The 27203-nt window shown below is 42.2% G+C and overlaps 1 protein-coding gene across 3 annotated transcripts; it reads left to right on the top strand.

Annotated features, from left to right (window-relative positions):
* Positions 1-2523: 2523 nt before the first annotated feature.
* Positions 2524-27203, top strand: LOC110538361 (cdc42 effector protein 1). 3 transcript variants are annotated; one of them, XM_036938455.1, is made up of 3 exons: positions 2524-2662; positions 21382-24116; positions 25256-27203. In XM_036938455.1, the coding sequence occupies exons 2-3, from the start codon at positions 23663-23665 to the stop codon at positions 25894-25896; spliced, it is 1095 nt and encodes a 364-aa protein (XP_036794350.1). In that variant the 5' UTR covers positions 2524-2662; positions 21382-23662; the 3' UTR covers positions 25897-27203. The 3 variants fall into 3 exon arrangements, with proteins under 3 accessions (XP_036794350.1, XP_021480803.2, XP_021480802.2); XM_021625128.2 differs by lacking the exon at positions 2524-2662 and adding an exon at positions 15841-15941; XM_021625127.2 differs by lacking the exon at positions 2524-2662 and adding an exon at positions 16862-17512.

Here is a 27203-nt window from a genome sequence, read left to right as displayed (position 1 = left end):
TACTCCTCTCAGGCGTTTTCTTTTAAGCCTGCTACTTTAGGTTAAGGCCAGGTTAACCCAAATACTGTATCTCTGGTTAACCCAAGGGAAACATTTTCTGTTTGAAGAATGAGAAAGTGGAGGAGTTGGACCGTTTTTGTGCCCAAAGTCGACTGTTAAAGCTAATTTCCTGCAATAAAGTGGCCTTGGTCTTTGGAAATGTACATTCCTGTGCACACAGTGTATGGTTAACTTTAAACAAATATTGTTAAAAAGGAAAGCCTACCATAGCTCAAATGTAACCAGCCATCATTAGGCTAGAGCACAACTTCCATTTCAACAGGCCATACAGATCTAAGATCATGAAGATCAGTCATTTTCGCTGTGGAACTTTTAGAGTTTACTCCCTTCAACTCAATTAGGTATTAAAGCTGCTTTGAAGAGGGGCTAGAGAAGGGCTTTCCCACAAGGTGGAGCAATCCACCCAGTGCTTTACAAAGTTTCTCAGTTTAATTCACCTTTCTTTCTTTCGTCAATGTCTTTGGAAGTTCCATTGCTCACACCAATAACACCAGTTGTTTTTATTACATCTTTGATTAATTCTATTGAATATATAAGACAGTTTAGTCCTATGTTATGTTTTGTTAGATAGCTATACCCTGGGGCTCTTGCCCGGCATGTGACTCACCCTGGCCTGGTCCACTGAGCACTGACTTATTCATGGTCTCTCTTTTACTACAAGATCTTGAATCATGATGAAAACCTATCACCTATAACTGCTGTAGCAGTCTACAATAGAGGGACCACGCCTTACATACACAATGACCAATCATTTCAATATTATGTAATTGCTTTTGAAAGGCTGCTGCTACCTTAGAAATTATATTTAGATAAGCCCACTTAACGCGTACAGTTAAGTGTGTTAACGCTTACAATTCGACAGATACTGTGTTACCTACAACAGAAGTCAGCAGTGACATTGCAGAGGCATTCAGGCTGGTGCGTCTGGCCTGGGCACAGTAGGGGGGTTTGAACTGGGAAGGTGTTAACTCCCTGTACTCTATCTGTGTGGAGCACTTTGTTTTGTTGTCTGTGTAAACCCTGATCAAAATTGTTTATACAATTCTAATAAAAAAGATCATTACAAAAAAAGGCTAAAAAATAACATTTAATAATAATAAATTAACTGGGAATGTGTCTCTCAGTTACAGTGCAATGTGAGACAGGAAATGTGGGGTGCCTGACAAACGAATGTGTCTTTCTCTTGACACACTGAAAGGAAATGTCAACCTACCCTCGGTCCCTGGGCCTCCCCTGAATAAACAAGCAGACCAGTGTCTCAGAGCTGCTGGACTGAAGCAGGGCCTACAGCACAGAAGCCAAAGCACTGGGGCCTACAAACAAACAAAAACATACGTTACTTTGTTTTTAGATATCCATAGGCACCTTAATGTTCAGAAATAGATGTTTGAAACAACTTTAGCACATCCTCTCCCCATCTCTCTTTCATTTTCATATTTTCTCAAAGCCCTCCCCTGCTTCTCACATTCAGAAGCACTACGGCCACAGGCCAGGCCCAGAGGGGACATCATTCTTCTAATTTCTGAGGTGACAGAAACAGAGAGGGCATTGAGAGAGCCCCAGAGCCCAGTGCTGCAGTGGTGGAATACGTTGTCCCAGTCCAGCACAACCACACTGGCCTTCACCCAGTAGACCCACAGCCCCATCTCTGACTCGGGCCTCACTGTCGGCTCTGCTGCAGCAGAATCAACCCTTTGTCCCCACAAAGAATGTGTCTTTCCTCACTTTTTTGGGGATAACAGAGAACAAAAGAGGGATTGGTGGCATGAGTAAATTCAAATCTTTCTCTGTAATTTATTCTCCTCTAATTGTCCCCATATGATGTGGAAGAGATTATGCATTTTCCTGTTTTAGATTCAGATCAACACAAAAGATGCAACAACACCAAGGAGGATCCAGAGTGTCAGAGTGTAAGGAATTGTTTATTTAAACAAACAGAAGTCTGAGGAAAAACAAAGAAGAGAGAAAAATAGGAATGCTTCTATACAGAGAGAAAATTCCTCAGCCCATCAGAGGAGGCTCTCTTTGGGCATTGTGCACTGTTTTCAAAAGTTGGAGGGGCTCTCTTTCAATGGATTCACCCCGAGTGATTTGTGATTCAAATAAGTCAGCTGGGTAGTGACATCTTTCAAAAGCCATTAACTCTCAGATAGAGGCTGATGATAAGGGCAGGGCCCACTGTGATGGTCAGGTGTCTCAGCAGCCGCTCACTCCAGTCCAGATAACACAGCAGCTTCTAGCATTCTGGCTGTCGCCAAGCTCAGTCAGTCAGAAAAATAACGATTTCCTGGAGACACAGTGACTGCTCCTCAAAAAACGCCAATGCACTTCACTAAGACATGCGTGCCTAACTGTGGAAGCGCTGAGAGTAAACAGGAAAGGAGCAGGCGTTTCTCAAGATCCCGTGCTGACCCCCCTGCATTTCTTGATGTCTATACAAAGTTGGAGTGAGAGGACACAGCACTGTGAAATAGGTTAGCACTCTCACTTAACCCACATTATTTCCTAAGTCCTATAATTAGTAACAATTATAGTCTGTATAGTTTTTTTTATGATTGGGTAGGTCTCACAAGCTCAGAGGAAACAGGATGTTTGCTGAGGGGTGAGTGACTGTCACTGGCAGCTTCTTTGTTTTGCTTTGTCAACGGCTTCTCAGCCAGCAATTACGAAACACAGATATACTTCACACAAATGAGTTCAGTCCACTTTCTTGCCAACAAGTTCAAACCCTGTGGTGAATAATAAAAAATAAAAATACAGGGTTACACACTTAGAAAATAGGTTTCCTCAACGATTATTTGGTAAGGGTTTGTGCCCTTTAATGGTTCTTTGCAGTTCAGGAAAGGGTTAGTTTATCTTTTTGTGATAATTAAAATGTAGTGGCGGCAGTTCATTTGAATATTTTGGGGTGTGGTTTTACCGTGAGTGAGAGTGTCATTCCAGTTGATCTAACCTGTTGTGTTTATGTTTATTATGAATATGGCCAATAACGGTGTCTTGTGAAAGACTCACTCACGTATGGCCTTGTGCCAATTGAGAACTGTTGACTAAATCAGTTGTTCTCAATTCTTCCAAAGCTGGCATGCCTGATCCAACTGGTCAAACAACACAATAATAACACCTATGGAATTTTAGCAATATAACATGCCTAATCAGAATTTTAAAAACTTGCATGGTTATCCAAAAGGTTCTTTGTAGAGCCTCTGAGATTGAGAAATGTTCTTTATTTAACTGTTCTCCATAAAGGTTTCGCTATGGTTCTTTATAGAACCATTAAAAAGGGTTCTATCTAGCACCCAAAAGGGTTATAACCATAGCTAAACTCTGCTGTATGTATATGAGTATGGTTCTTTATAGAACCTTAAAAAAAAAGGTTCTATATACCACCAAAAAGGGATCCACTTTGGTTAAAAGCCAAAGAACCCTTATTTTGCACTATATATATATACTTTTTTTGTGTGTGTAGGTCATAGAACTTCCATTAGAACAGGGGCTTCTTTGGAACAGTGTTTGAATGAACTCTGTCAATCACCAAAGCACCATTAAGAAGCTGATAGCTGCCAACTGAAATATAAAGGAACTGGCCACGGATCAGAGACTTTGAGCCAGCCAATGTCAAATTGTTAAAAAATCTAAAATGGATGAATAGATGCAATTAATGTAAAACATTTCAGTGAAGACCAAAGGTATCTGTATATGTCCCACTACTGGCAACTGAGTGAGAGATGAAAGGTTTGAGAAAGGTTCTTTATATAAGAACAATTTCTCTCCCTCTCCTTCCATGGTTCTCCTCACTATAAATGTATTTTTCAGTCAGAAAAACCATCCAACACCATTAAACTCAGCCCTTTGTGTTTTGTAGATCTAGTAACCATTCCAGGACATTCCCTCTCTCCTAACCACAGAACACTATACTGGGATCTGGGCACAGAGCCATGGGTAGCAGAGCAGCCACATCCACAGACCTGTCTGTGTTTTCCATCAGGCCCTGTGTAGCGCAGGACGCAGACTGTAACATAAAGCCCAGTTAAAAATGGAGCATATTGGCATTAGTGGTTCAGTTTGTATAGTTAGAGAATTTGCGGAGGGATCATGGGTTGAAATTCGAGGCCTTATTTGTCTTAATAACTCCCTCACTCACACTTAGAGACACACCTAAAAGAAAACATCCCTCTACCCAAAATGTACACACCTTGCACATGCACACAAATGCACCACCCAACATCACCTTATTCAATATTAGCCTCATGCCAGCTATATCTTTATCACTTTCTTTCCAAAAACATGTGGTTGTCATTAACCTTTAAATTATAGGATGTACAGTGAGGGTAATTTCCATCATAGGTACACTTCAACTATGACAGACAAAATGAGAAAAAAAATCCAGAAAATCACATTGTAGGATTTTTTATGAATTTATTTGCAAATTATGGTGGAAAATAAGTATTTGGTCACCTACAAACAAGCAAGATTTCTGGCTCTCACAGACCTGTAACTTCTTCTTTAAGAGGCTCCTCTGTCCTCCACTCGTTACCTGTATTAATGGCACCAGTTTGAACTTGTTATCAGTATAAAAGACACCTGTCCACAACCTCAAACAGTCACACTCCAAACTCCACTATGGCCAAGACCAAAGAACTGTCAAAGGACACCAGAAACAAACTGGTAGACCTGCACCAGGCTGGGAAGACTGAATCTGCAATAGGTAAGCAGCTTGGTTTGGAGAAATCAACTGTGGGAGCAATTATTAGGAAATGGAAGACATACAAGTCCACTGATAATCTCCCTCGATCTGGGGCTCCACGCAAGTTCTCACCCCGTGGGGTCAAAATTATCACAAGAACGATGAGCAAAAATCCCAGAACCACACGGGGGGACCTAGTGAATGACCTGCAGAGAGCTGGGACCAAAGTAACAAAGCCTACCATCAGTAGTACACTACGCCGCCAGGGACTCAAATCCTGCAGTGCCAGACATGTCCCCCTGCTTAAGCCAGTACATGTCCAGGCCCGTCTGAAGTTTGCTAGAGAGCATTTGGATGATCCAGAAGAAGATTGGGAGAATGTCATATGGTCAGATGAAACCAAAATATAACATTTTGGTAAAAACTCAACTCGTTGTGTTTGGAGGACAAAGAATGCTGAGTTGCATCCAAAGAACATTATACCTACTGTGAAGCATGGGGTGGAAACATCATGCTTTGGGGCTGTTTTTCTGCAAAGGGACCAGGACGACTGATCCGTGTAAAGGAAAGAATGAATGGGGCCATGTATCGTGAGATTTTGAGTGAAAACCTCCTTCCATCAGCAAGGACATTGAAGATGAAATGTGGCTGGGTCTTTCAGCATGACAATGATCCCAAACACACCGCCCGGGCAACGAAGGAGTGGCTTCGTAAGAAGCATTTCAAGGTCCTGGAGTGGCCTAGCCAGTCTCCAGATCTCAACCCCATAGAAAATCTTTGGAGGGAGTTGAAAGTCTGTGTTGCCCAGCAACAGCCCCAAAACATCACTTCTCTAGAGGAGATCTGCATGGAGGAATGGGCCAAAATACCAGCAACAGTGTGTGAAAACCTTGTGAAGACTTACAGAAAACGTTTGACCTCTGTCATTGCCAACAAAGGGTATATAACAAAGTATTGAGAAACTTTTGTTATTGACCAAATACTTTATTTTCCACCATAATTTGCAAATAAATTCATTAAAAATCCTACAATCTCATCTAATTTTGTCTGTCATAGTTGAAGTGTACCTATGATGAAAATTACAGGTCTCTCTCATCTTTTTAAGTGTGAGAACTTGCACAATTGGTGGCTGACTAAATACTTTTTTGCCCCACTGTATGTAGCATGCATGGCTATTTAAATGTAAGCACTGCCACACATATGAACTGCATTTATAGACAGCTTTGTTGACCACTCAGACTTCATAAAACATTTTGATTTTATAATGTGCCTTTTTATGTTTTCATGTTTAGTGTTGTGTTAAATGGGTTTAGACACATTTTCGAAAAAGCACTCAAACAGAAATGGAAAGTTGTGGCAAGGCCACACAATAAATACTGACATTTTTCTCTTTCCTATTAGAGGAACTCCCAGTAACGTGGAAAATGGAACAGCAATACTTGGCTGACCAGTTACAGTCGCATCTGAAATTATTGGCACATTTGATAAAGATGAGCAAAAAAAGACTATATTATAAATAATACATATACTGACCTATATTGTATGCTCCAAAAAAATGTTTTTTATTTTTATTTGGTACTTATACAATTGAGAAAAATATTTTGTTTAAAGGCCCAGTACAGTCAAAAACACGATTTCCCAGGTTTTATATATATCTCCACACTGAGGTTGGCATAATACAGTGAAATTGTGAAAATTATGATAATGCCCTTTTAGTGTAAGAGCTGGTTGAAAAGACCGCTTGAAAATTTCCCCTGTTTTGGTGGGATGGAGTTTTGGTGACATCATCATTAATAGACCATTAAGAAAGAGAGTTCCAAACCTCTACCAATGACAGCTAGTTTTCAGTTTCCCCCAAAAAGAGAAGTGTCAAAATTATTAGCACCCTTGTTTTCAATACTTTGTGCCCCCCCTCCCCTTGCGAGGACAACTGCACTTAGCCTTTTTCAAATAAATTGCATGAGATTGAAGAACACGTTGGGAGGAATCTTAGACCATTCCTCCATACAGAATCTTTCCAGATCTTTGATATCCAACAGTTTGCACTTATGGACTGACCTCTTCAATTCAAACCACAGGGTTGGTGTTCAAGTCCAGAGACTGAGATGGCCATTGCAAAATGTGGATTTTGTGGTCAATTAATAATTTCTTTGTGGATTTTGATACGTGCTTATGGTCATTGTCTTGCTGGAAGATCCACTTGTGGCCAGGTTTTGCCTCGTGGCAGAGGCAACCGGGTTCTTTGGCTAAAATGTCCGGGTACTTGGTATAGTTTATGATGCCATTGACCTTAAAAAACTCCACAGGACCAGTTGAAACAAAACAGCCCCATAACATCAAACATCTACAACCATATTTTACAGTAGGTATGAGGTTCTTTCCTGCATATGCATCCTTCTTCGGCATGGCCAAAGAGCTCTGTTTTCATCTCATCTGGCCATAGCACCCAATTCCAATCTAAGTACCAATGCTGTTTAGAAAACTCCAGTTGTTCACATTTGTGTGTGTGTGTGTGTGTGTGTGTGTGTGTGTGTGTGTGTGTGTGTGTGTGTGTGTGTGTGTGTGTGTGTGTATGTGTGTGTGAATAAAGTATTTTTATGGCAACCCTTCCAAATAGCCTATTGGCATGAAGATGGTGTCTAATTGTAGATTTGGAGAATTGGCGACCCCAAAATGCGACCAAGTTCTGTAATTCTCCAACTGTGGCTCTCGGACATTTCTTTTCTTCCTGAACCATCTTCCTCACTGTGCATGGGGACAAGATACACTTGGGTCCAATACCAGGCAAGTTCACCACTGTTCCAGTAGTTTTAAACTTAATGTTGCCCTAATTGTGGTAAGTGGTATACAGTGCCTTCAGAAAGTATTCATACCCCTTGACTTATTCCACATTTTGTTGTGTTACAACCTGAATTTAAAATTGATTAAATAGATTTTGACAAAGTTAACATATTTTTTGACATTTTAGCAAATATAAAATAAATAAAAAATACAGACATATCTTATTTGCATAAGTATTCACACCCCTGTGTCAATACATGTTAGAATCATCTTTGGCAGCCATTACAGCTGTGGGTCTTTCTGGGTAAGTCTCTAAGACCTTTGCACACCTGGATTGCACAATTTTTGCACATTATTCTTTAAAAATTCTTCAAGCTCAGTCAAGTTGGTTGTTGGTCATTGCTAAAACCGCCATAAAAAAAGCCAGACTAAGGTTCGCAACTGCACATGGGGACAAAGATTGTACTTTTTGGAGAAATTTCCTCTGGTCTGATGAAACAAAAATAGAACTGTTTGGCCATATTGACCATCATTATGTTTGGAGGAAAAAGGGGGAGGCTTGCAAGCCGAAGAACACCATCCCAACCGTGAAGCACGGGGGTGGCAGCATCATGTTGTAAGGGTGCTTTGCTACAGGAGGGACTGGTGCACTTCACAAAATAGATGGCATCATGAGGACAGAAAATTATGTGGATATATTGAAGCAACATCTCAAGACATCAGTCAGGAAGTTAAAGCTTGGTCGCAAATGGGTCTTCCAAATGTACAATGACCCCAAGCATACTTCCAAAGTTGTGGAAAAATGGCTCATGGACAACAAAGTCAAGGTATTGGACTGGCCATCACAACGCCCTGACCTCAATCCTATAGAACATTTGTGGGCAGAACTGAAAAAGCGTGTGCGAGCAAGGAGGCCTACAAACCTGACTCAGTTACACCAGCTATGTCAGGAGGAATGGGCCAAAATTCACACAACTTATTGTGGGAAGTTTGTGGAAGGCTACCCGAAACGTTTGACCCAAGTGACCCAAGACCCGAATGTGATGAATGAAATAAACTCTGAAAAAATCATTCTCTTTACTATTATTCTGACATTTCACATTCTTAAAATAAAGTGGTGATCTTAACTGAGCTAAAACAGGGAATTTGTACTGGGATTAAATGTCAGGAATTGTGAAAAACTGAGTTTCAATGTATTTGTCTAAGGTGTATGTAAACTTCCGACTTCAACTGTATATATTTCTTTGGAGCATACAATATTGCTCAGTATTTGTATTATTTATTTTATATAGTATTTTTCTGCTCATCTTTATCTACGGGGGCAATCTCTTTATCAGAGATAATATGCCAATGAGTGTGTGTCTGTTACTGTGTGTGAGCACGGGCATGCAAATGCATTTGCATGTGCGTATTAGAGAAGCAAGACATAGAAATGTCTCCGAGTGGTCTAGACCCTCAGTCACAGGTCAACAGTTAAAGGTCACACAGGGACATTTTTCATGACTCTTGACGGCAAACATCCCACTCCTCACATTCCCTTGGCCCAAGAGAATCCCCCTAAATCTGTAATAAAGTCAGCAAGCAGGCACAGAAGTGTCATCTCTCATGAGGATCATGACAATGGGAAGAGTGTAGTGGTGACGGGATGGGAGGTTGCAGGGTAACAGCAGGATATGCTGTTGTATTAGTGTGTGTGCATTTTATCTGTTATAATTAGGTGAGTGACACTATTTAGGAATTGTGTTTGTACGTTAATGTTTTAGACAGACATAATTTCATACTTCAGTATACTGTGTAGGGGAACATCTCACACAATGAACCACAGTGCACTAACGCATCCAGCACAACGGTTGAAGGACTGTTTTGATGTGTGCGTGTCTGGACCATGAATGTGTGCATGTTTAGGCGCACAATGGGCTGTTTCATACAATGGACTGTCTCGACCAGACATCCAAATACAGAGAAAGGGAGAGGGTATGAACCCCTGTGTCTCTATGACTCATCCATGACTCAAACTGGAAGACTCCACTCCACTATTGTCCCCTCTTTTCAACTGGGTTCCTCTGACCCCGTCCGTTTAATCCCCCCCTCTTCTTCCACCTTTGACTGGTGAAACCTGGTTCTATAGTTTCTTTGGTGTGTCAGTAAAATTTACAGTACCACTCAAAAGTTTGGGGTCCTCTAGAAATGCCCTTGCCACATTGAGCCTGTAATCGAACCCACAAATGCTGATGCTCCAGATACTCAACTAGTCTAAAGAAGGCCAGTTTTATTGCTTCTTTAATTAGAACAGTTTTCAGCTGTGCTAACATAATTGCAAAAGGGTTTTTATAATAATCAATTAGCCTTTTAAAATGATAAACTTGGATTAGATAACACAATGTGCCATTGGAACACAGGAGTGATGGTTGCTGATAATGGGCCTATCTACACCTATGTAGATATCCCATTAAAAATCAGCCGTTTCCAGCTACAATAGTCATTTACAACATTAACAATGTCTACACTACATTTCTGATCAATTTGATGTTATTTTAATTTGACAAAAAAAAGAAGCTTTTCTTTCAAAAACAAGGACATTTCTAAGTGACCCCAAACTTTTGAACTGTACTGTATCTGTTGATTGGTGTGTTAAAGTGAGCATCTCATACTATAAGTGTAACGGTTTTCTTGGTGAGAAGGATAGTCGGACCAAAATGCAGCGTGTAGATTGCGAGCCATGTTTTAATGAACAAACGTTAAACACGAATCAGTACAAAAACAATAAACGTAACGAAAACCTAAACAGCCTATCTGGTGAAAACACATAGACAGGAACAATCACCCACAAACACACAGTGAAACCCAGGCTACCTAAATATGGTTCCCAATCAGAGACAATGACGAACACCTGCCTCTGACTGAGAACCATATCAGGCTGAACATAGAAATAGACAAACAAGACATGAAACATAGAATGCCCACTCAGATCACACCCTGACCAATCAAAACATAGAAAATACAAAGTAAACTATGGTCAGGGCGTGACAATAAGTGCATATGAGACTGTTTACCTTTGATAGAGAATATGTCTTTGAAAGAGTTCTAACTTTTAGAATCCCCCTGTTTGGTTCTTTGAGGAGCTCTGACTGCAAGATATGCCTAAATTATGCTTGAATTTTCTTGGAAAAATTGTACGGAAAAAGATGCACTGGAAGAAGGAAAAGTAGTGGAAGGGGAAGGATTGCAGGATACCTTAAGGGCTCGATACTGTGCCGGATCATCTGTCAAGTCATGTTCAGTGTATCATCTGACCCCGGAGACACACAGGGCTATATATAGCCTGGCTCGTAAAAACACAGAGGTGAATTTCAGAGTCTCACAGCCTCTCAGTGTGTGTGATTGAATTTTTCAATGTGTGTCTCTGCATGAGTGTACATGTCTGAGTATATGTGTATTTGTGCACACTCAAGTCAGTCTTCCTGTTTTAGCCTGACAGGAGCGGTGGCTGGACAGCACAATGATCCATTGTCTCTGAGGCAAGCATGGCTTCCTGACCGGTCAGAATTCACGGAAATAGGGGTGCAGTCTAAACAAAAACAAAGGGTGGAGACTTTGACCCACAGTTTCTTAGTATGTACCCCCTAACCCATCCTTTACATACATGACCCTTTCAACCACAGACACACACACACACACACACACACACACACACACACACACACACACACACACACACACACACACACACACACACACACACACACACACACACACACACACACACACACGCACACACACACATTTGTTTTACTATCCTTGTGGGGTCCAAACAATTAATTCCCTTTCAAAATGATATTTTCCCTAACCCCTAAACCTAATCCTAAACCGTAGCCTTAACCCTAACCCTAACCCCTAACACTAAACCTATCCCTAACCATAAACCTGAACATTAACCCTAACCTTAACCCCTAAAACTAAACTTAACCCTAAACCTAAGCCTATACCCTAACCCTAATTCTAACTTTAATTCTAACCTTAACTCTAACCCTAACCCCTGAGCCTAAAATAGCCTTGTCCTTTTGGGGACTGGTGAAATGCCCCCATAATTTTCCTTGTTTTACTATCCTTGTGTGGACTTCTGGTCCCCACAAAGATAGTAAAACCAAACACATGCACACACACACATGCACACACACTGTCTCTGTCTGGATGGGAGTCAAACTGAGGAGATCCTCTTCCTCCTACACAAAGAGGACAAATAAATCTGAAGGGGAAATGTATGTGACACAGTGAATGGGTTCATATACGCTAGTACTAGGAACCTTCAGTATACCAGAGACCAATTGAGTCTGTCAGAGCTATGATCCCCCTCTTCCTATTTTACCACAGACTGTGCAATGCCATCCCATCCATAGTGTGGTTATGACAGAGCGGAAGCTGCATAATTCTCAGACCCTGCAGGGAAACCCTTGACTCTGGGTCCGAAGAGACGTTGCCCCAATGGCACCACCATGGTCTCCCTGAATCCCCCTCGTACATCCCTCCCCTCCCCTCCCTGGCTGTCCCCTACGTTCCAGGAGAACATCTGGGTTTCATAAGGGATTCTAACTCCAGCCCTGCTCTCCTAATGCACTTTAATAGCACGCCTGGCAAGGTAGTGCTGGAAGAGAGGCAGAGGAAAATACAGAAATGAACCATTTGTATTTGAAAAATATGTTGATGTATTTTTCCATATCCCACCAGCTTTGTACTGTATGTTTGATTGACTGTTCTAGATACAGGTTAGTGGCTAGTTTTAGTAAGGGCTGAAGAGGCTTTGAACAGACCAGTAGGGGACTGGAAAGCATTCATAGACACACATTATGCCCCCTGCCCTTGGCCATGCTGCTCTTGGCTCATGCTGTACTAAAGTATATTCTTGGTATTGTTTTGTTTGGCCGGCTAAAGAGATGGTCGATGCAACATAATTCAAAACTGTTTTCATTCCGGTGATCACACACAAACAATTCATCTTAACTGAGGGATGTGGTCTGCGGAGTGGTGACTGATGCATACTGGTCTGCCACTTCGATTTATGCTCTGGGTGCAGTGGATAGATGATTGTATGAACATAGTGCAGCATCAGCACCACTACTCTACACTATGACATTATTAAAGATAACCCACTAGACATAGACATGAGTTCAAAGTTTAGTTTTGATGAACATTTCATTGAATTGTCATCTAATGTGAATTCAACGTGATATCAACAAAAATGTTAAATATGTAATTGGATTTAGGTTAAAAGTTTTGGTAAAAAAGACAAACATTCCCAAAATGTCTTTGCGTTTATGACTCTTTGCAAATTCAATCAGTTTTATCCGTTTTACATGTTGATTCAACGTCACTGCATTGAATTTCGTTGAAATGATGTGGAAACAATGTGGATTCAACCAGTTTGTGCCTAGTGGGAAAGCACGTTTAATGCCCACAAGTATTTTGATGTACTTGCAACAGTGAGCACTCAATTGGAAACATGTGTGGTAGAAATGAGCAATACAGCATCACACATTAAACAATAACTTTAGTATGACAAGCCAAATTAAGTAGTTTTTCCTATTACAATCAACTAACAAAACGCTCATATCTTACAATTTAGCGTATTTCTACTGTAGTTAAACCATATACAGTAAGTTAGTGAAAGTGTTTCTTGGCAGACTGTAAAAACTGTGTAAAAGTAATTTCCTGAGGAAAAATCCCTTTTCTGTCTGAGAGACTTCTCATCCTGTTTTACTAGCCCTCCTTCCCCTCTACCTCCCTCACTTTCCTCCTCTCATGCATACACAAGGCCTCCCATCCTCCCTGCTCTATCGTCCTTCATCTTTTGCTCTCCACGTCTCTATGTCCGGTCATCCTCTTTTTATGCATGTCTCTTGGCTCTTCTTGTTTCTCTCTCATCTTTTTCTCCCTCTCCCTCCCTTGTTTCCCTCATTTTATTTAGCTCATGTGGCTCCCCTTAAAAGAAATGGAACACTGGTTGACAGAATTCCGAGCTTTCTTTTGGATGTGAAATTTCTGCTCAGCTCCAGCTCTCTCTCTCTCTTTCTGTCTGTGTGATTGGCATGGGTCCAGCTCTAAACCCCCTCTAGTTTCAATCTAAAATGTCTAAATCTCAAAAGGAAAACAACAACAGTGTCAGACTGAGGCCATCAAAGCAAATCACTCTTACAAACAGAGATACTCAACACATTCCCATGTGTGAGTGCTGTGTACGCAGCGGCGACTGTGGGTGTATATGACTACAATAGGATCCTATAATAATAAGCAGTTGTGACTGTTCCCAGGCCAGTGTGTGTGCGTGTATATGCTAGCGCATTTGTGCATTTGTGCGCATGTGTGTATATTTTATCAGCATATGAAAGTGAAAAGCACTCCAGTCTCTGAACTCGGCAGATTCCCGTCTTAACCTCGTGGCTTCTGGTGTGAAGAGGGCCTGCTGTTCCCAGGCTGCATTTGTACTCTCTGCATCAGGGTGTCAGATGACATCACATTGCTCATTTGTCACCAGCAATCCCCTTCAATCCCTTCGATTCTAGGGTCTGCATGATTCCCGTCTTAACCTCGGGGCTTCTGGTGTGAAGAGGGCCTGCTGTTCCCAGGCTGCATCTGTACTCTCTGCATCAGGGTGTCAGATGACATCACATTGCTCATTTGTCACCAGCAATCCCCTTCAATCCCTTCGATTCTAGGGTCTGTCACACTTCAGGTGGTTTGTTTTGGGGATGCATGCGAATGCACACTCATCTCATTACTGTAAATCATGACAAGACAACTGGTATTGCATAGATACCTCATCAAAACATATTTTGCACAGTAAAACATATTGGCACAGAACTCACGTACAATTGAAAGGAAACACATGCATCCATGCATGCACATGTAACAGTATAACTTTAGACCGTCCTCTCGCCCATACCCGGGCGCGATCCAGGGACCCTCTGCACACATCAACAACAGTCACCCTCGAAGCATCGTTACCCATCGCGCCACAAAAGCCGCGGCTCTTGCAGAGCAAGGGGAACTACTACTTCAAGGTTTCAGAGCAAGTGACGTCACCGATTGAAACGCTATTTAACGCGCACCGCGAACTAAGCTGGCCGTTTCACATCCGTTACACTCACAAACAAGCACACACACACATTCACACACTCAAAAGACGCCTGTGGAGCTTAAAAATATATGATCCCCTAAGTGGTCACAAAGGAGCCATCAGTCCTTTTCAACTCCTCTCTCATTCCCACTCTGTAAACAGTGTGTGTGTGTGTGTGTCTGTGTGAGTGCGAGTGTGAACTGTGGAGATCATACTCCATTAGTACCCAGCCACTGTAGGCTACTCTGAGGCAGATCTAATGAGCCACAACATCACACAGGAGTGTATGAAGAAAAGCATAGACGTATGGATAAATGACTAAACAAGAAGTCCAAGAGAATAGCACTTCCTAAAACAGGAAAATGAAGGAATAGATGGAAATGCAAAAAGAATGCATAGACATGCAGACCAAGACCCTTTATTCTGTATAATTTGACTGATCTATGTATCCATTTACCATGTGTTACTACTGTATGTGTTATGCATTGTTAACTTGACTGACCCTTGACTGACTTCAGTTGCTTCAGTAAGTGGTTGATTGGATTCTGGCCTGCTGACTGGTTTATGAGTGAAGTGGGTCAAGTGGGAGCACCGATATCATCATGAGGGATCAGGACCTGAAGAACATGGGGACAGAAACTTCACAGCCACCAAAAACTACGCAGAATCAGTCAGAACTCACTCTGTGACAGTCAAGTCTACACTCAAAACATTAGAACAACAGTGCTGTACGTGCCAATGCCTCAACCAGCATAAAGGGTATCCCATAAAAACAGTCCTATAAGTTTGTCAGACTTTGCCACTGTACAAAGATATCCTGGGTGATTCTGAACATCCCAACGATGTGGATATTGTTTGTTCTCACCCTCAGATCATCAGTTCATATTTTACTTCAACTTTGCACCAAGGCTTCTGGGGTTCGTGGATGTGCCTGTGGTTTCACTGACGCCCACTTCAGGAAGGCCTGGCAGCTGGAGAATTGAACAAATAGAGACTAATGGCAGGAGAGGCTTTCATAGTTGCCTGGGAAATAAGTGATCAGTGGAGAAATCCATTTCCCATGAAGGGGAATGTGCCGGAACCTCAGAAGCCAATAGGGAGGGATGGAGAGAGGGAGGGAGGGAATGGGTGTGGGTGTGGGTGGAGTGGGTGTAAAGGATGGATTTGGGGGCTGATGAGGTCAGACAGACTTCTGTAAATGTATGAGGACTACCAGATCCTGTTGACAACAGCTGCAGAACATAAGTATCTCTAATTCTGAATGAGAGCATGGAGGGGAGAACATGAGAAAAGGTGATTAAAAAGGTGAGGATTAGAAAGTTGAGAGGGTACAACAAGAGAGGAGAGCGATGGAAAATGGCAAATAGTGTGTGAGGAATTAATTCTATGTATGAGAAAGTGTGAGAGGGAGAAAGAGTAAAAGAGGGGGTTGTAATCTTGCCATCCTTTAGGGACCAATGTCTGTCCAGGGTCCAAAACTGTCATGCTCTTTTTTGTTGAAGAACCGGCATACTCAGCCCAAGACTGTTTTCCTTGGGATAGAGTGGAGTGGGAAATTGTGAGGGAGAAAAAATAAGGAAAAGAGGGAGGGAGGGAGCTGACTTAGAGAGGGTTGTATGAGTAAGGGAAATCAAGATTCCAAACTATGCCTCATCGTTCTGGTCTCAGAGTGTCTTCGGTGTCTGACATCCTTACACCCCCTCTTCTTTCTGCCTTCTAACTTCAGCCCAGTGGTATGTGGTTTTGTGTTTTGGGGACAGACATGAAATGTAGCACGTTGACCCCCAGACACTCCAGAGCTGCCTGCCTTCCTGCTGATCGCCTGATGTTTTGAGAAACAGCCAACAGCCCAGGTCACCAGGGCTCAAGGAGTTTTACAAGATTAGCCCAATCACTAACCACTTTGGAATTTGGAAACTATTTGTTGGCACATCAAGGCTTTGTCGATTCTTGGGCATTCCTGACGAGGCTGTATCCTTTTGGAGTGTCCTGCAGTGCCCCCCCCTAACCCCCTCCATCTAACTCCCTGTTCCAAACTCCTGCTGGCTGGGATGGATGGCAATGCTTTGTAGACATCAAGACCTACAATCTAGGGAAAAAAGGGTTCCAAAATGGTTCTTTGGGTGTCCTCATAGGAGAACCCTTTTTGGTTCCAGGAAGAACCCTTTATGATTCCATGTAGAACCCTTTTGGATTCCATGTAGATACCTCTATGGAAAGAATTCTACATGGAACCCAAAAGTGTTCTACCTGGAACCGAAAAAGGTTCTTCAAATGTTTCTCTTATGGGGAGAGTCAAATAACCATTGTAGGTTCTAGATAGCACGTTTTTCAAGAGTGTACAAATAATTAGTGGCACGTTTTTTGTATTGGACTAAAAAACATCTTTCAGGAACTAAAATAAAGAGAACGTATCAATTGAATTTAAAAGGCGGAGTTGATTAACAACCACATTGTATTTGTTAATGAGAAAAGAAAACACAATTAATTTATGTATCATAAAGGCGCTTGCTGCTGCAACAGTACAGCGATTACTGTGCATAAATGTTACAAGACTTCCAAGTCCCCTCCCAATTTATTTTTTACGGTGAACGTTTGTTGAAGGCGTCATTCAAATCCTGATTTTACAACTGTTTGTCACTCACGTTCCTGCGGCGCAAACATGTATCTCCTTCCCATCTTCCAGCGAAACAATTTCTAAGCAGCATCGCAACACCTCTGCACAGCACATTATGGACTTTACTGGAAACCTTTTAATACACCGAAGCATATCAAAGAAGACAAGGGTGGCTGGCACACATTTAAAATACTATTTTCTATATACCTTTTCCCTTTATAGTGTATGGAGCGATAGCGAACTTTCAACGGATTTTATGGTAAGATTACATCGGAATAAATGATTACACTGTCTGTACTTCGTATGGAAATGACTTTATTCACATATATGTATCCTAACTGCTGATACATTATTATAGGCTAATGCATAAATAAACTGTAAAGTAAAGACAAATTGAAACAATTTGTTTTCAATTTAGTTGCTGATGGTGGGGGTAATGTACTGGTATAAATCACGTTGATCGGGTCCTTAAATTTTGTATCAAATCTGTAACGTATAGTAATTTTCTACATCGAGACAAGGTAGACTGTCGGATATTCTAGACGGGAGTTGGGATCCGTTGTGTGCCTGGAGCGCATAATTGTGTGTGTAGAGAGAGAGAGAGAGCTGACAGTGGCGCATAGCTGGGGACAGAGGGACCAGTACACAAGGTGACAGCAACCGCCACTTAGTGAATGTTCTCAGTCCAAAATATCATTAGAAATTCACATTGTTATTGTGTTTCAGTGATTATAATTTCAAGTAGGCTACAGGAAGGTAGGCTAATTATTTTGGAGTCTGGGACTATCATCTCTTATGCATTAATGTTTTATTGTGAGTGTCTGTGTGCGCGTGTGTGTCACCAACAAGGGAAGCTCTGGAAATCCAATCTCTGTGGGAGATAAAGTTGTCTTTGTGTTTTGATATTTTCTTTCTGGCCCATTACATACTTACATTCTCAACATCCCCAGGTGCATACTGTAGAATAAACCTAAAACCAGACCACTCATCTTGGCTGCATGTACATGTTTAAGAAACTGTAAATCAGGGTTAACTTACAAAATTAGGTCCAAGTTGATTAACATTGATTGATTTCCTCTGAATGTGTGCACCCCTACATCAGGGAATTACTACCCACTGTCAGTATTCAGCATGATGTGTAAATAGAACAAGGGTAACCAAAAGCCTAATTCATTGTCCTGTAACACTTTGAATATGTAATTCTAACTCAATGCTCTCTCATATACATTCTATAGGGGTTAATTATTTCACAAACAGGTGTCTTAAAATCTCTGTGGCTTTCAATTGGACCCCAAGAAACCCAATACTTTGAAACAGTGAAATCAATTGGCTACTGCTGGTGTGTCATGGCACAACTGTACTCAGATCCTGCCAGCATCACAGGCCAGTGAATAGTGAGGCTTACCTCACACAATCACTCTGCTAATAACTGATCTGAGAGCAGCAAGAAGGGAGCAACATTTCTGATGGTATTTCTGTAAATGGCCTCTACTGATGTTTGCTATGTGGAAGTTTAGAGAGCAAACACTCTCTGGTCTGGTGGTCTAACATGCTATTGAAATGGAATAGGGATGTATTTACACTCCACTGTTGTTCTGACTCTGTTGTGTTAACATACAGTAAGTATGGTCAAGAAGACACTGGTTAATGACGAGAGAAAGTGTTGGCAAATGAACATCTTTGGAGATTTATTTGAGCATTAGGCAATGCAGTGTTGAAATGTTGCAATCTACTGCATCAAGGGAATTATGGGGAGGGAGGACTATGTACACACACACACACACACACACACACACACACACACACACACACACACACACACACACACCACTAGGGGACCTGGCAGACCTTCTATAGCCACGTCGCAAAAGTAGATCCTCGTAAACTAAGTGACAGTATTTGGAGTCATGCGTCTTAACCCACAGCCTGGTGGTGCAATACTCTAAAACCGGGATAATCAACTAGATTCTGCTGTGGGACAATTTTTTCTTGAGCAGAAGTATATTTTTAGAATAAAACAAAATAATTTCAAACATTGCTTACATTTTGTATATGGTCACGTGTCTCTCTATAATGTGTGGGAATATCTGCAAACAGATTTACCAAATTAAAATCACTAGGAGCTGATTTCCTCCATCAATTATTTATTTATTTCATAAATCTTGGGGGGGGCGGGGACCCGCGGGTGCGGTTGAAAGGGACCAGGACTATCCAGTGGAAGCAGCCTCAGAGCTGCCCCACTGTGGCAGGACCGTCCCAGTGCAGAGCTCAGTTCTGCAATTTGCAGGCTTTGTGGTACCAGCTGTTCCTCTGAAAACTAAACCCATTTACTGGGCAAGCAGGAGGACACCGAGAGAGAAAAGAAGAACATTTACAAGAAAGGGAGATTAAAAGTGTTTCCATTCAGAGCTTTAGGTCCTTTATTTGACGGCCATAATGAAGCGCGCCCGGCTGTCTTCCCCTCACACACTGCTCCCATTACAGTTTCAGATCGCCATGTCTCCCATAGTTTAGATACAATCAGACAGGCTGCCCTCGCCAGCCTTGCGGCATAACTCATCTTGTTTACGGATGTGTGCCGGTACAATTAAATAATAAATATAATGTTTAGCAGAGCCCTGTGAGTCTTTAACCAGTCCATGTACTGTATAAAGAGCCTCCAGTGGATTCCTGATCTGCAGTATAGGGTTTATGAGCACAGGGGCATCTAAAAGCTCACAGAAAGTTGTGGAAGTACTGATAAAGAGAGGGAGAGATGGGACCGTGTAACATGTCAGGGTAGGAGAAGGAGGGAGCCATTTAGTGTGAGATTAGAAGAGCTTGCAGAGGTGCTATAAGAGACAGAGACACCCACTGTGAACGATAGGAGTGGCAACTAGCCAAGGACAGGCATCCCTTACAACAGATTGGTTTTGAAGCACCAGGCAACCAGCCAGCATCGACCGTCCCTCCTCCCTGTCACTCGCACGCTACCGTAGCATGACGACTAATCAGCCTCTTAATTGAATTGCAGCTAATCGTTAATGAGAAGACGAAACAGTACAGGCGCCAACGACAAACATCCTCAGTCCTCCTTCCCCCTTTCCTTCCCTCACTATCCTAAGCCCGAGTAGCAGCAGCCACAGGTGCCTCTACTCTAACCCCTGTACTCCAAATGAGACACCACGTCACACTGACAGGCCGTGACACTAATCCTCAGAGACGCTGTGGAGCAGTCAGCCAAAGCCACATGGGGCTAAGTTAGGTGTTCACTTCCTCAGCATGCAGGAAGAACATGGCAGACTAGAGTAGACCTACATAAACATGGCTACCTTGTACCTACACAGTCCTGAAGTGCCTTAAATACAGTTAGTGGTGTAAAATTGGAGGTATATTGTAACTCTAGAATACAGAATTATGTCATTCCGCATTCTTCCTAGGGTGTCAATTTAGTTAAGAGGGTTTGAGACAAACCTGACAATTAAACAATTAAGATTCTATAAAGCAGGGATCACCAACTAGATTCAGCCGCGGACTGATTTATTTTCTCGAGCGGATGGTCAGGGTCCCGGAACATAATTACAAATAATTTGTAGACTGCAAATTGACCGCAAGAAGCCTGAAAAACTATCATGTTTGACCAAAACATAATCACATTACATTTGAATTAAATCACACATCTCTCTATTGTACTTGGGAATAGTTTGGAACAGACTTCCAAAATCACTTAGAGCTGATTTTCTGGTGTTTTTACAGTCTTTTATGCTTTCTTTTGCTCAGAAAACGGGAGGACGAATAAAATCACCTGACCTGCGGACAGCAAGTTGAACCCTGCTGTAAAGACCTCTGTGTGAAGTGGTCTTGTTGAAATGGATATATTGCATTTGGAGACTGGCAATGACATGCAAGGCTCTCTAAAATGTGTTGTGGTGCTCTCTTATTTTGGAAAACAACTCACATACCAAAAAAACAAACATTTTATGACCTGTTGGCCGTAAGAAGTGACTCATGAGCCAAAACTGGGTGAAAAGAAGCATTCCCAAAATAAGTCAATGTAGATGTTCAGCAACCGGACACATTTATGTGACCCCATTTATGTGAGTCCTATTAATGGTTGCATTTTCTCTAACTCTGTAACTCTCTGTGAAGTCTTCTCCAGGCAGCCCTGAAGTGGTCTGAATGAAGAAAGAGAGAGGAGCCACTTACCTGTATCTCAAAACACTATCTGGATTGTGGGAGGCAGAGAACGAGAGAGGAGAGGGAGGAATGGAGGGAGGGATTAGAAGCTAATCCAGGACACAGCCAATCCCAGAGGAGCTCATTTTCTTCCAAGACGCAGACAAAACAGTCGCACGGATTACTGCACTTTAGTGTATTGCCTTTTTTTAAAGCATTATCCCTTTTTGTGTTTCATTGTCCCTAAATGCCTGGTGTCCCGGGCCTGTGGTACATTTTCTGAACTGTACAACAAAGGATAAAAGAGAACAACAGTCCCGGTGAGAGGGGAGCGAAGTGACAGGATGTCCCATGGACTGTGTGGTGCCACACGCAGATAAAGCGCTTTAGTGGAGACGACATGTGTGAACTGACCCCCTGCTCTTTCTGCTGGGTCTCAGAGGGACTGAAAGCTGACACCCCTGTGGACGGTACATTCAAGATTCAACTTCTATGAGGGAATACTAAAACGACTGAGCGGCTAGTGAGTGACAGGTTGGAGATATTTTAGTTGTTGATTACAGGGGAGTATAAGGTGAGGTTGCTTTCAAAGCAGGATTACAAATTTGTTTCTGGAAACACTTACTGTATCTGAAGGGAAGAAGGACTTGATTGAGGAGACCTGCGGCAGCCTAGAAACCTCCATCACTAACGGGCAGGACCTGAGTTGTCAGTTAAGTGACTAAGTATCAAGTGTGTGTTTTGGTATTTGAGTGCAGTGTGTTCATGTGTGTAGGTGCATTAGAGAAGATTATTAGCTGACAATCAAAGGTGTCAGCCTATTGAGTCACTCCTCAATAAGCCACATCTAAAGTGACCTGGTTGGTGAGAGTTGTTGTCTTGGTGTTGTGTTGGTGTTGAAACCTGTAGTGGTGAGAAGAGAAAGCACTGGGTGATTGTGAAGTGGTAATAGAGGTTGTTTTAAAGCTGACACAATCCCATTACAGTTCCTTAACAAGTTATTTATAATCTCCAACAACTTTATTGGACAGAGCACACAGGGCCAAGCAGCTTAAACATAACCACTTTCAGATGTATAACACAACCTGACTCCTATCTACTGTAGTGTGCCAAGTCGAGAAGGAATTTTAACTAGGTTTACAGAAAACATAAATATTTCTTCTCATTTTACGAGGATCTCGTAAACCTCTGGCAAGGTGATTAGTGTCTAGACGGGTGGGATGTCCGTTAATTGTTTGTAAACAAGACCTTGGATGGTTTTCACAGAAAGGGGTCTCTAGGTAACAGTGCTGGCTGTCCAGCCTTGACAGAAGCCATTGGTGCTCATTTTAAAGGAGGTAGGTATAGACTTCAGTTTGGACTGATCCTAAAAAGAGAAGAACAAGAATATTTGTAAGTTTAAGGACCTGTATATTTTTGTTGCTGAAGGGAAAGGTGCATTTAAGTGACCTAATTATAGAAATTGTTGTGCACGTCTAATATTGATTTAGCTTTAGAAACGTTCACAGGTATGAGCTTGCCAACAGAGAGAGCATCATAGTTATACTGTTAGTGTTCACAAGCAGAAACACAAGTTCAAAATAACAGTCAGGCAATACTCCAATCCACAAAGAGTGAAATGTATTTTGTCTGATGGACAGAATATGAGCATCTCTTGGTATTCTCTCACTCTTTCACTGCACAAATACTGGATGAGTTATGTTTCACTGTCAGTATATATTTGGAGCCGCAACTGAATATATTTTCTGAACTGATATTCAAAAACCCACCGTCTGGGAAAGGAACAGTGGATCCAAAGCTCTCAGACCACATAGGCTGTGGTTATTCCAAAATCCCTGGGATGTGTCATTCCTCCTCTTTTTATTCCTCATGACTGAAAGCTGCTGGGAAGGAGGACAGGCTTCTTTGAGGCTGGAGTCATTCTAAAGCACAGAATTGGCCCTGAGAGAGAAAGCTTTGAATGTTGACTGACTCCAATAGATAACCATCATTCAGCTGAAAACTTCAGTGGGACTTCCTAAAGCCAAACTGCAGGCTTTACGCTCGATGAATAGCTGGCACTTGCTGCCGTGTGGAAAATGTATTATACACACATTCTCAGCACACAATTTGTGTTTTTCTTTTTTTTAAGGATCCAGAAAGTTGTTTAAGTGTCTTTTAACACTCTTTTTACATTGGAAAAGTAGACTGATTTCTTACTGGATTTATTATCCCTGTGATTAATTATATTTAAAGGGTAATCATCTCTGCTACCATGAGTCTGGGAAAACTGCCAGGGATTAAAGGCCTAGTGTCGGGCTCTCAGGGGAAGAGGCGCTTTAAGAGTGAACTCTCCGTGGACATGATCAGCCCACCGCTCCCAGACTTTCGCCACACCATGCACGTGGGCCGTGGTGGCGACGTGTTCGGAGACACCTCCTTCCTTAGCAACCATGGGGGCAAAGGGGAATCAGTGAGCCCCGATTCACCCACCAGCAGCACAAAGACCACCAGCTTCTTCTCCCGCACCCTGAGGCATGTACGCCGGTCCCCTGTGCCCCGTGCCAGGATCGGTTCCCGTGATCTTTCACCCCCACCGCCTCCTGTCTCACCCATCATCAAGAACGCCATCTCACTGCCCCAGCTGAACATTGACATGCCCAACGGCTATCAGAGGGTGCTGTTCCCCAGCTCAGAGAGCTCCCCAGATACCTCCCTCTACAGCTACGGTAAGAACATCTGTAAAGGGAAAAAGCACATATTGCACGCACGCACGCACACACACACACACACACACACACACACACACACACACACACACACACACACACACACACACACACACACACACACACACACACACACACACACACACACACACACACACACACACAGGTTGCCATTTCCCCTTCTCAAATCACCAAACAGTCAACAAACAGATTATTTTTTTCTGAGTCATCTGCAATTACCTTGGTTACACCTGTGCACAATTACACCTATAAACACAAACAAACACAGCTGGGGAGAGAAAGATACCGAGAGGGCATTTCCTGTCATCTTTAGTGTTTGTGTGCTGCTTGACTGCACCGCATAAACCCAACACTCATTTCCCTTTTAAATCACTGCTGGTACAGCAAAACTGTGTGTGTGTGTTAAGGGGTAGGGTTTTTTAGAACAGTATGTGGGATGTCTGGAATTCCCCCCAGCCACTGGAATAGTTACCCAACTCAGATGGAATGTACCCAAATAAAGAGCACCAACAGAGGGCACAGAGAGCTAGATGACCTGGGGGATCAACAGGTTAACTCACACTGTACCACCTCTTACTGTGATGTACATGTTCATTTGTATATTCTGGTCATTTCTTTAGCTCTTCTTTCTTTCCTCTCCTGTCCTATTTTCCTCTCATTCTTTTTCTAGTCCCCACATCATCAACTTTTTTAAAACTTTAAGTTCCTTTCTCTTTCCCTCTCTGTTATCCTCTTTATATATCTTTCTGGGTCCTCCCCTCACTTCTCTTTCAGTAGCGGCTGAGAACTGTCCACTATGCATAAAACCAAGCCCCCCCCCCAGGGAGCATTCAGAACCAGGAACCAGTGAAGTCATGGCACTGTGGAATGTGTGTGGGTTGGGCTGGTGCTCTGAAAACACTACCTTGCTTGTTTTATACTGTCACCCTCTGGCGATTGTGGCAAACTGCAAGGCTCCCTGACATGATTTTCAATGCACTTATTTGATAGTTGGTTTCTCTGTCTAATGAAAGTAATTGGATATTATACTGTAGATGCATTAATAGAATAGACAATGGCCTTTTTCAAGTTATGAACTGTTTTACATTTGAATATGTTTGTCTCCTTCCTGTCTGAAGGCCTGCAGTCTGGTTTCGTCACACTACCCCGCCACTCCCGCCTTGATAAACAGCTGCAGGACGGCACCGGTCTGTTCGCTCAGAACTTTAGCTGTGGCTCGCTCCCAGACAACAACAGCTTCGCGCTAACGCGCTCCGACTCCTTCACTTCATTCACAGTGGACCTTGGTCCCTCCCTCATGAGTGAGGTTCTGGGAATGATTGACAGCCCCGGTTGCCTCACTATGCCCAATCACAACTGGGAGTTGGGGGAAGAGGAGGAAGAGGAGGAGCAGAGCTCTGTGTTTGAGCTGGCTGTGCAGAGCCCCATGCTAAGCTCATCAAACCCTTCCATGTCAAGCACTCCGCTCAAAGTGAATGTGAACAACAGTGGGCGCTCTTGCAGCTCAGTGTGGGCAGAGGGAGAGGAGGAGGATGAGAGGGCTCTTAAGACGCCAGATGCATCTATGGGGTCTCCTACACAGGTAGAACCAGTTATGGAAGCTGAGAGGTTCCAGAGAGCAGCTGACATGCTGGCGCGTCACTACGGGGGAGGCTCCTTCTCCAGGAGTCATCGCAGCGATTCTGCCTCCTCCTCCTCACCCCTCAGCCAGCCTAAAGTCCCCTACGCCTTCCCTGAGGAAGAGGAGATCAAAGTCTGAAACATTTACCAAATGTCTACCATTGTGAGGAGAAGAACCCATTTGATCATTAGACTACTTACTAGGTGACCTTGGTTCTGAATCCTTGCACTCAAGACCTTCAGAGGGATCCATGTTTTTCTATAAACCTTTTACATGAATGATTTGAATTGGAAAGCTCCTCCTCATAATGATAAGAGCTCTCTTGTCTACCATCTAACAACTGGATCAATACTGTCTCTTGTTCAGTTCTAGAGAAGCTTGTGTAGAGTTTCTCAGACATGATCTGACAGCAACATTGGACAGGGTACATATAAAAACAACCTTTAAAACATGACAGGTTTCATTATATCTTCATAAGAAATATACCTTATACTAAGCAGATTCCATTAAACTGTCATTAAATTCTGGGATGGAACAATCTCTTGATATTGCGCAACTCTGTGCTATAGCAGCTGCAGTACAACAGTCACACAAGATCCCGTACAACAACCAGAAGGAAGGACACAATGATGAGCCGAGGCTGTGTCTGTCAAAAGCACTCATAGTGGTCATTCACAGAAGTAAGGAACATAATACGTTTTATTTTTAGAAGACAAAGGTAGGATTTCCAGCCTAATGACACACTCCTTCTGTGAAAAGGATTGAAAAGGGAAATAAAACATAACTGTCTGCAAAACTATTTGTCACAGTATGTGGATACTAAAGGGACAATACATTTTGTTTTGTTTGATTGTGTTTCTATCCACCTGACCTAAATTGACATATCTTCAGTGAGTTTGGTGGTCACAGTTTTTACTTTCATTTAGACCTAACACAAAGCCAGTTTCATCATTTATCATTTCCTGAGAAAAGTTTGAAAGGAATAAATCTTTTCTCACTAATATCTGGAATAATATCTGAGATTGTACTGCATGCTAAGGTGGAAATGAAGGGTGTGCCCTGTAAAATGTATCAAACTAATTTGGGTTACGCAGCCCTATAATCGTTTAAACCTATAGCTGCCTTACAGTGATAGTTATTGTCAAGTACTTTTTCCAAGTATGTTTGTTCTCAGTGTTATGTTCATACATGTGAGTATACATTTTTTTTTATTAACAAGGAAATTAATGCATTGTCATACATGAAGGTAATCAAATTAAGTTGAATATTAGCTATGTTCATAAGACTACAGGCACTCTACTTAAAATTACCAGTACAGACTTGTATGTGATGTCACATATGAATACAGTATGTATACGGAATAAAAAATATGACTGTATAATTTGATCCATTTATCAGTAGCTGTCTAAACAGTCATATTCTTAATAAATACGTTTTTTTAATAA

Source organism: Oncorhynchus mykiss, chromosome 12 (assembly GCF_013265735.2).
Source record: "Oncorhynchus mykiss isolate Arlee chromosome 12, USDA_OmykA_1.1, whole genome shotgun sequence".
NCBI lineage: Eukaryota > Metazoa > Chordata > Actinopteri > Salmoniformes > Salmonidae > Oncorhynchus > Oncorhynchus mykiss.
Note: the sequence above shows the minus strand (reverse complement) of the source record. Positions and strands in the feature narration are given on the sequence as shown.